Source organism: Sebastes fasciatus, chromosome 22 (assembly GCF_043250625.1).
Source record: "Sebastes fasciatus isolate fSebFas1 chromosome 22, fSebFas1.pri, whole genome shotgun sequence".
NCBI lineage: Eukaryota > Metazoa > Chordata > Actinopteri > Perciformes > Sebastidae > Sebastes > Sebastes fasciatus.
The window spans coordinates 20178915-20189845 of NC_133816.1; the positions used below are offsets into that span (position 1 = coordinate 20178915).

Sequence of the window (10931 nt, forward strand, 5' to 3'; positions counted from 1 at the left end):
TGGCCCTTGCCCCACTCGTTCTAACTACAGCCTCTGCAGAGGTTTATGGCGTGCGGTGATGCCGAGCTGTTTTTGTATCTATGAAGGCTTTGTGCAGATAACTGGACGGCAACTGGACTGAATGTGCTTTTGAGTGCTGATAGCAAGATTTTTACTGCAGCTATAGCAAGAAGTCAATTACAGACAACTTAAAGGGACAGTGTGCAGGATTTGGTGACAACTAGTGGTGTGGTTGCAGATTGCAACCAACTGAATACCCCTCCGCTTATCACTCTCTTTCCAAGAGTGCGGTAACGTGAGCCACCGAGTGTAAAACTGCGTTAACGCCTAGAGGTCATCCTTCCCATAATTAACTTCGAGACAAGGGAACCGGACGTGCTAAAATGCTAACTCATTTCCGGGTTTTAGTGTGCGCTAACACATTAGCCATAATTAATTTGTGAGGTGATATGCCAATGTTTTCATGTTGTTCCGCTGCCCCCCCCCTAGTGACCAAAAAAGAATAACAATTTATGCTCCTAAGTCCACTGTAAATTAACTAAAAAATGTAATTAGCTGGTTATATTGCACTACAAAAGTGTATAACGAGACGTGTCCTTGTTCGCGGATAAGAAGAAGCCGTGTAGCTTGAAAGCTTAATGTGGGTCGCGGTTCAAAGTCTAAGGTTTTTAAACCACTGACACCGACTGTCAGACGATTTGTAAAAAGTTTGAATTCATGCTTTGTCAGGTCTGTCTGCAAAACGACAAGCAAACAACTTTGGATTTTGGATTGATCATGCTATGCTAATATTGTAGCTGCTCCATAAACACTCAAAATAACGTCGTAACGGCAGCAACGTTATTGTGTATACACATAGATTTTGGTCCGTCTCTGTACAAATATGAGGTACTAATCGTAGAGTTCTGGGTGCCAACAGACGGCTATATCATTTTTTCCCCTCCATTTCTGATTCAACACCGTCGGTACGTCAGTGACGACGGGAGAATCTCAACGCTGTTAGGCTTTGTCAAACATGGCGTCTCAAATTTACTGCTTGAGTTGAAAAATGTACGTGAATGAGGCAAATTTTGCGTTGCGTAATTTATGTCATCGCGTCAAGGTGTATCACGAGACGTGTCCTTGTTTGTAGATAAGAAGAAGCCGTTAGCGAGAAAGCTAATGTGGGTCATAGTTCAAAGTCTGAGCCAATGAGGGTGAAAAATGAAACGACTTGATAAAAACACTCTGACCTGGATCCAGTGTTTCCTGCAGAACTGTATGGCTTTAGAGTGGTAAAGTAAGCATAAAAACACTGCTAAAAACAGAAAATGACTGTGTGTATAGCATAAGTTGTGAAAAGTCCCCAGACTCTCATCCCCAGATATATTATGGACACAATAGTGAGAGAAAGAGGCTCCTCTGCTCTCTGTTCTCTATCTACTTTCAGTGGAATTCCAGTTATGGCCTCTGGCTTCGACCCAAGCGCCCCCACCATGCACTTTCTTCTATGATCCTGTTTCATCAGCATCTTCCGAAACAGGCCAAAGCGCTCTGCCGGTCATTAGCTACAACTTTTAGCTCTGGTTTACAAGCCCTTCAGGGGTAATGACTATTCACCTTAATCCATCACTGTAACAGCGGGCCAAAAGGGAATCTTAATGTAGTAATGTGCTGCTGCTGCTGCTGGTGGTATCTTCATCTAGTGTTTTGGTTAGGCTGATATCATGGTAAAAGGGGGATCTTTTAGTATCATAAAGGAGTTATTCTTTGTATATCTAAAGATGGGGACCATTTGCATCACTAAAACATAGGGCTGGGACGATTCATCTATCTCCCGATTCGATACTATCACGATATTTGGGTGCCGATTCGATATGTATAGCTTTCGATATTATGATTTATGTCAACTTTTTTTAACAATAGACCATGGGAAAAAGTTGAATCATACACTTCTAGGGACTTTAACTTTGGAAAATATCTAAATTAATACAGTAAAAATGTTATATGAATGAATAGGTTACTTGCTAATTATCACCTAATTACCATGAAATTTGCGGACCTGTAAAATGAAGTGTTACCATATTATCTCCCCTTTAAGAGGCCCCAAAAAGTTTGAGAACCCCTGATTTAGGCTACAATTGGAAATAGGTCTTTATGACAGATTTATCCCTGTGTGACTGCAGAGCACTGACGCAAAATGCCAGCTCTTGAAAGTAGAACTTGCACCGTTATTCTGAGAAACCGACACCACAACCCAAGTACATTTTGTACTGTAACTAACTGCCCCATCATCTGATTTTAGAGTGCATTTTTACTTTAAACTGCCCTTATGTTAAGATGCTACTGCACCTATGCGTTATACCTATCAGCACCCGACCACCACCAACACCGCCCTCCCTCTAACCACCACCATCGCCACCACAACAGGATACTGCTCAGTGGCACAGCAGGGTTATGGCTGTATGGAGACATGTAGGGGCAGGCCATGGACAAAGATTCTGTTTAAAAAAGCAAGAGGCGAGGAGAGCGATACGATCTCCCGGTGCACGGAGAGAGAGATTGTGTTTGCGTTGGCCTGCCTCATATACAAACACTATATTGACACAACTCGACTTTCTTTTGCGCTACAGGAGACGTTATTTTCCAAATGGAGAGGTCTTACTAGGAAAGAACCTGGTGAAGAGAACTGAAGGGAATGGTCGATGGTCAATGAGATATGGTGCGTTCAAATGCGGTCGTGTTTACTGTGTTTGACGTTGTCAGAAATGGCGGAGGACATGGAAGCTCATTTTTTGGTGCTTAACAAGTTAATATTAGGGCTGGGACGATTCACCTATCTCCCGATTCGATACTACTACGATACTTGGGTGCCGATTCAATATGTATTGTGATTTTTTGTTCACTTTTTCAACACTAGACCATGGGAAAAAATCATACACTTCTATGGAGTTATACTTTGGAAAATATCTAAATGAATACAGCAAAAAATTTAGATTTTCAGCATGTGTGTAGTCAGAGATGTCCTGAAGTCAAATATATCAGTCATTGTCAGGCATTATATATACATTTGTTTTCCAGCAACCCAAAAATCAAAGAATAAAGACATTTCCTTCACAAATTAGTGGTATTTTCTTTTTTAATCTATAAGGGACATGTCATGTTTTATGGTGGGAATGCTGAAAGGAGTCTGGGAGAAAGGTTGTGCTGAATAGGGATCGTTTGTCTTTAAAAGTGTGAATCAAGATAAAAAACTCCTAACCAAGGTCACATTCTCAGAACCTACAGTACTGAATGTTTTGCGGTGCCAGTTAAACAAGCAGCATTTCTATTTTCTATTTCGGCGTGGCAAATCGGGATGTGCCGTAACAGAAAGGGGATGAGCTGAGAAAGGGTGAAAATCTTTTGGACCGCAACAAGATACAGCCACAGAGCTGACGGGGATTATATGCTGCATCGCAAAGAATGATAATAACAGAGGGGGAGGCTGCTGTAAAAATGCAGGTGGCTCCGTGTTTAGGTTGGCTAAGCGTGCTGTTAGAGCTGAGAAAGGCACTTGTTCTGCTTCAAAAAAAAAGGGTGGTGGTGGTGGGGAGGGACAGAAAGCTTCATCAGCGATACATCTCTCTGCAGTGTAGCTTCAATGACAAGGTTCAATGCCTACGTGTCTGCCGCGAGGGCCCGAAAACCTGACGCAAGACCTCCCCCAGCTGCTGCCCCCGGACGGCATCAAAGTCCAAAGTGTGAGTTGCGAAGGTGCCAAGACGGAAAGGCCTCTTCTATTCCTGACCTTTGCTTGCGAATTATTGTCCTATCAACACATATTTGCATCTCTGTAGGCTTTTTAGAGCGTCACATGACTGGGCTAGCATCCAAAAAAAGATGTGTTGTTGCACCACTAATCTTATTTTTGAATGTTTTGTCATGATCTCGGACTAGATAAAAAGTGATATATCACCCTAGGACAGGGGTCTGCAGCCGGCGGCTCCGGAGCCACATGCGGCTCTTTAGCTCCTCTCCAGTGGCTCCCTGTGGGTTTTTAAAAATGGAAATGAATAACTGTTTTTTGTTTACATTTTCATTTTAATTTATCATTGTTGTAGGTCTATGGTACGACGGTATGAAAGTCATAATACGAGAAAAAAAGTCAGAAGTCAGAAGTTTAAGAGAAAAAAGTTGTAATATTATGAGAATAAAATCATAATATTAGTATATATATATGTATAGTAGTATAGTAGTAGTCATTTTAAGTGTTATTTTCTTTTTTTCTCGTAAAGTTGTGACTTTATTCTCGTTATATTACGACTTTTTTTCTCGTAAAGTTATGACTTTATTCTGGTAATATGACTTCTTCTCATTAAGTTATGACTTTATTCTCGTTATATTACGACTTCATTCTGGTAATATTATGACTTTTTTTCTCGTAAAGTCTTTTGATAGTAAAGGTCGCCGACCTCTGCCCTAGGACAATGACTTGGGACTGTATTAATTAATGGTGCAGAACCAAAAGCAGACAGATAATTCAATTTGCCAGACTAATGGGATGTTTGAGTTAATAATTCTACTGGAGCATAGGCCGTACATTATGTTGAGGGAGTTTAAAAAGGTTGCCTTTGTTCTCGATGTGGCCTTGTGAACACTAAGAGAGAGGCCTTTAGCAGCTTTATGTGTAGTACACCATGTTCCATCACCGCCATGGGGGCATGTTGCCCGGTAAACACGTCTGTGCACTTTGTTTCCATCAACCTAACGCTGACAGAATGGTTACTGGCTTTTGATTGATGACTGCACGCTTGAAGGACTTACTGTTGTTGGACTTGAGATCCCGGTGGATGACGGGCACTATGGCCTCGCTGTGCAGGTACAACATTCCTCTGGCGATCTGCACGGCCCAGTTGACCAGGACGTGCGGCGGGATGCGACGCCCCGACAGCGCCCGGCTCAGCGCCCCGCCAGAGGCGTACTCCATGATGAGGCACAGGTTGGGCTCCTGCAGGCAGACGCCCTTCAGGGCGATGATGTTCGGGTGGGTCAGCATGGCGAACAGGCGCGCCTCCTGCCGGACGTTCTGCGCCGTCACGCTGATATCCTCGTCCGGGTCTTGCCGGGCGGCCTTCACGGCCACCAGGAGGCCTCTCCACGTGCCGCGATACACCTTCCCAAAGCCCCCGACCCCGATGACCTCCTCCAGGCTCAACTCCCGGAAATCCAAAACGTCGGGTTCGAACTGGCTCACCACGGCCGGGCTGAGCTCGGCGACCACGCCGGTGCCCGGCAGCTTCCCGTATCCAGTTGGCTTGAAGGAACCATAGTTGGACGGGAAGATGCCCACCTTGTTGTTGACCTTACCCGCCCACCAGCCCTCGTCGCCCGATATCTCAGAGTCCAGAGACAGCACTTCCACCAGGTCACCTTTACGCAAGGTGAGCTCATCTTTACAGGACGCCTCGTAGTCGAACAACGCCGTCCACACCGGGTTCGTGAAGTTCCCCTTTTGGGATTGATCCAAATTCTTCCAGTTTGACAGCGGGCCGCGACTGAATATGTTCTTCAGCGGCTCCATGGAGCCTAGCGCAGATGTTTTTTAGACTGGATCTGATTTTTTTTTCCGCAGCAGCACCCCCAAGGGTTTGAAAATAAAGTACAAAGGAGTACTTTATTGCGCCTCGCTCCCTGTCTTCCTGTCTTTCTTGTTGGTTCATCAGGGACCAGTGAAATGTGTTCAAAAGGCTTGACTGACAAGTGGGCGACGGAAGAGGACTCAAAGATAACTGGAGTGTCTTTCATTCGTCGTGTTGACATTACACAGAATCAGCCGGGGGGAGATTGCTTTTTAGTTTGATGATGAGGAACTGAATCAAGTGATGGTTTGAGCCCATTGTCATTTGGTATTTACTCTTGAAATCACCTCATTATGGAAATAAATGAGCTCCTCTCTTCCTCTCATTGGCACCTGTTGAGTTCTGATGTCCGGAGAAGTGTAAGAAGCTTAAAATATTCCAAAATAATCCCACTTTAGATGTCCATTTGGAGTTTTTATGTATTTTTAGCCATTAAGTGCAGTTGGCCACCACAAACAAAGCAGGAAGCGCTGAGAAGAATAGCAGGAAAAGGAGCATTCAGGTCCAGCCAACCAACCAGTGTTTTTACCACAACTCTTTCAACCAGTTAGCATTAAAGTTAACCCTTTAAATCTCCAGTAACCGCGTCTCACCGCAGGAAATCCCGCATGTCCCGCATCCATTACTTATCAGAGAAACACTATCACAACATAACAGGAAGAGTTATCCAGTAAAAACATTCAAAAACATTTAAAAAAGTAGCCGTTGGTCGTTAGAGCCGTTAGAGCCGTTGGTCCTCCTCGTTTAAATAACCGTTAGTTGTCCAAACAGTGTTATAACTCCATTATAACGTATTATCATCCTTCTTCTTCCTCGAGTCTGGACCTCGGACCACTTCTTCTTCTAGGTCTGCTGCTCTCAGTCAGTGGAGAGTAGAGAGTAGAGAGTAGAGAGGGTGGGGTTTCGGGTTTCAGAAACTTTTCTCCCAACAGGAAAAGGAGTCAGATGACAGCAGCAGGAAGTGAAGCTGAAAGCTGTGTGTGTGTATGACGCACACATCCGGTTAGAGGTGTCAAAATAAAAGAGACAATAATTTAAATGCTATTGGTTGAAGTTTATTATTCAAGTCAGTCAGGAGGAACAAAATATTAAGTCTCAAATGAAGAATCAAATGAGTAAAAACTTTTAATTTATGCTTTTTTTTAATATATATGTATATACATATTGTTTTTATTATTATTATTTAAAAATGGCAGTATACATAGTAATAATAATAATAATAATAATCTTTATTTGTATAGCACCTTTCTAAACATAGTTTCAAAGTGCTTGCACAGATACAATGAAATACAGACAAAATAAAAACAACTATAAAAGAACAAAACATAAAGACCAAATAATGAGAAAACCCGTAACCAGTGGTATCAAAACAATAAGATAGTACACATAAGCCAAAAGAGGACAATATAAGCTGTGGGAAAAGGTGCACCAAGCTAATGCCTAACAGAGTTAAAAAAGCCTTTTTATAAAAATGAGTTTTTAAAAGAGATTTAAAGGGACTGTTTTTAAGAATCAGAAATGCTTGTTTACAGCGACACCTGTGACCGTTAAGACAATGAAAGTCAGCGTCGGGCTCACGCTTGTGCTCGCTCTACATAGACATGAACGAGCATCACTGAAAACAGTGAGGCGACACACGTCAGCTAAAAGCACAATATCACTCTATATTTCAGCTGCTTGGCAGTAATGTTAGCTGACCAGACCAAGGTCTCTCCATGAATCAATGCTGATCCTAGTGTTGGCTTTTCCTGCCTCAGCCTCCCGACCGCGGCCGGAGGGAACGGGGGAGACTCCGGAGTTTTGGTCGGAGACGATAACGTTTCTCTCTGCGGAGCCCCGTCACTTCACAAGACACGGGAAACCTCTGTTGGTCTGGAGGAGCTGCAGCAGTTATTTCTGCACAAACGTCCACTGTACATTCACTAGATATTCTCAGAGCTACGAAGTCCTTTCAAAGGGACTGTTTGGAACTTCTTACACGTATAAATCACCCGGGTCGGTGTCCCATGCGCGCTCGCGTGTGGCTACGCAGTTTAGACTCCAACGCAAACTACACGGAAGCACGGCTTCAAATAATAGGCTAGTCAAAAAGCTACAATTTTACAATAATAAAGTAGGTTATTTACTTCAACATTTATTTCACAGTCTAAGTAAAAGTAAATAACTGTGTATAATAATTTGTGCTTTTATGGACTAATAATTTATTATGTTCATCTGTGAATTATGTATTTATGAGACTTTTATTTTGAAATATTTCCCTGTATTTTCATTGCTGTTTTCCTGCTAAGTGCTAACTAACTAACTAACTCTGTTTGTTTTGCAGTTAAACTGGGCCATAAGGCTGGAGGTGAGTCAAGCTAGCAGAAAATACCAATGTAGGGGAAGTTTTTGCCTTCAAATTAAAATAAGTAGTAGTAGTGGTAGGCTATAATAGTGTTGAAATGACCAAAATGGTAATTTTTTTTATGGTTTTATGATTTGATTCTCATATTTTGGGAGGAAAAACACATATTTATTTCATTTTCATTAACTATACATTTTTCTGAAAAAGCCTGACTTTTATTTTGAAATTCACCCTAGAAGTCCTATTTGTTTATTATGGCTCTATTGATGTTGGTGGTAACAGGTGGTAAATTAACCTGAAAATTAAAAATGCTCAAAAACATTTACCAAAAGTCAGCAATTAAGTATTATAAATATATCTGTGACCTTTTGTCAGTAATTATTACCAGCAAATAAACCCTTAATGTCTACTAAAAATCACTATTTACTGAAAGATTCTGTAAATTCAGACATTTTATGGCCAGTTTCCTTTTCATGGATCATATTTTCCACACTCTGCATAATCTGTATATCACTGTATATATATTCATACGCTATATGGTTAGTTTAACACAGTAAAGTGTCTTACTGGTGAATCAGTTGAGATATTATGCTTTAGTGACATTCAGTCCAAATGCTCAAGGACAGCAGTTCATTAAAAATTGTCCCCATAGTCAAAGAAAAGAGGATGAAGTGCTGCTGTTAGGTTTCTGAGGAGAACTGTGTTGAAGATTTCCTTTTGTCTGCTGTTACTTTGAACAAAAAAAAGGAGTTTCAAGCCTCTCTTTAAGCAGCACATTTAAAAGCCTTTGGCATATGGCTGGTTTAATGTTCTTTATGCAGTTTGATGGGCTACTTACCCGACTGAGGTGGAATTGCAATTTCACTGAAGTTGAGTCGGATTTACTGCTGTGCTGTTCTACTTAAGATAAAGTCAAATGTGGCTCATTTAAAAGTTTTATTCCAAGGAGAATACTCGCACTTTCAGTAACACCTCTCTATTGTAAAAACACTAGAGTTCAGCAGTCTGCAGATTCTCTTAGTGGAAAATGTACAAACCATTTTTATTCTGTGACGCAATGAGCCTACTATAGCCAATACTGCAGCCTATATGGAAGCCCAAGTAAAATAAAATGATGAAAATGAATGCATGATAAGTATCTCATCATTTGGATTTACTAAGTCAAAAGTTGGACGTACCATATGTATTTTTCTTTTTTATTTATCATGCATAACTTACATGTTTATTTAAAACTACGGTTGAAACTAGGAGTGAAATGCAAAGGGAAAATCATGCAAAAAAAATAAATACATACATTTAAAAATAAATATAAAATAATAATAAAAAATGCATAGATAAATAAAAAATAAATTCTAAAATAAATAGATAAATTAAAAAAAGATAAAAATTAATACTTAAATAAATAAAAGGGAAAATTAAACAGAAGAGTAAATAAATAAGGGAATTAATACAAAGATACAGAAAGCAGAAATATCAATTTATGTCATATTTGATCAATTAATTACTAATGGCCTATAAATAAGGGAATTATTTAGAGATAAATAAACAAAGAAGCAAATTAAAATAGAAATATACATTTATTTATACATATTTAATATTATTTTTGCTACATTCAATGACATATTTATTTATGTATTTATTGAGTCATTTATTTAATTTTTACTTTGGCAGGTTCTGTCCTCCATATATAGGGGACACAATTCTACACAGTTTGAGAACCCTTTTATTTATTTATGTATTAATTTTAACCATTTTTACATTTATTTATTTATGCAGTTATTTTTTATTTATTTTATATTCATTTTTAAATGTAAGTATTTATTTATGAATTTAAGCATTTATATTTTTCTGCATGATTTTCCCTTTGCATTTGGCTACATTTATTTTGAATATTATTTTTGCTACATTTTATGACATGTTTATTTATTTATTTGTATATAAATGTATTTTTTTACTTTGGCAGGTTCCGTCCTCCATATATAGGGCACAAAGTTCTACAAAGTTTGAGAACCGCTGGCTGTAAAGTCAGTGGCTTCATGGGAGTGGATGGGATGGGAATCAGAGGGCGACCTTTGGCCCCTCCGGCGGCTGTGTGGAAACAGTGTGCTTCCTTCTGCTAGCCCTTTGATGGCTCCCCCAACTCTCCCCTCCTTCCCAGCCCTATGGCTGCCTCTTGTTTGGACACCAACCTCCTAAAGTCAACCACCAACCCACCTCCTCCCTTTTCCCCCCACACACAGCTAACCCCACCCTCCCTCACAGTCCGCTGAGTCAACGCTTGTGCAGGAAGGATGCAGTTGTTTTTGCGGCCCCGGCTCAGGGTTGCTTGGTCGGTAGCGTGGGAGGGAGAAGGGGGGGATGAAGCGGCTGCATTTACACGACAAAATGGGACTGTTTGAAAAAATAAAGAAGGCAGGAGGAAGAGGAAAGAGGCTGGACACACACACACACACACACTCGGAGGCCAAGTGTGCCGGCTATACTTTGAAAGTACAGTCTACGATGGTAACAATCGCCTCTCTGTGAACACCTTTCCATAAACCTGTGCTGTCTTGTAACTTATCTTATTAAAATACCAGGAGGAGGATGCAACGCCGAGGATAAACAGAAGCACTTGTCTTTCAGGTTGCGTGAGTCATTGTCCGGTAAATCAACACGAGATGCATCCGTGGGAAAACTATTTTATATTGTAAAATACAGAAAGTAAAAGAGTGAAGGAGGCTCAGTATCAGGACTACAGAGGATGTGATCCAGACCTGTGAAACTGAAGAATGAAGGGGGAGGCGCTTTGAAATATTTATCTTAACCCTCTGAGACCCACAATCCTGACTTTACTATCTTTCAGAGGCTCTACTAGGTTCAGTTTTAGGGCTAGAGGGAAGCTACAGATATCACATGAAACTACCATGTCAAAGTTGGGCTAAATTTTAGCAAAGAAAAACTGGCATGACCATTTTCAAAGGGGTCTCTTGACCTCTGACCTCAAG

At 40.7% G+C, this 10931-nt stretch overlaps 1 protein-coding gene across 1 annotated transcript in view; it reads right to left on the minus strand.

The window, feature by feature from the left end:
- Nucleotides 1–6474, minus strand: part of LOC141761001 (mitogen-activated protein kinase kinase kinase 11) — a 42302-nt gene extending 35828 nt beyond the window's left edge. The window contains exon 1 of the mRNA XM_074624185.1: nt 4786–6474. Coding sequence (XP_074480286.1) covers nt 4786–5542 — 757 coding nt within the window. The 5' untranslated portion in view covers nt 5543–6474. The remainder of the gene's footprint in view (nt 1–4785) is intronic.
- Between the last annotated feature and the right edge of the window lie 4457 nt (nt 6475–10931).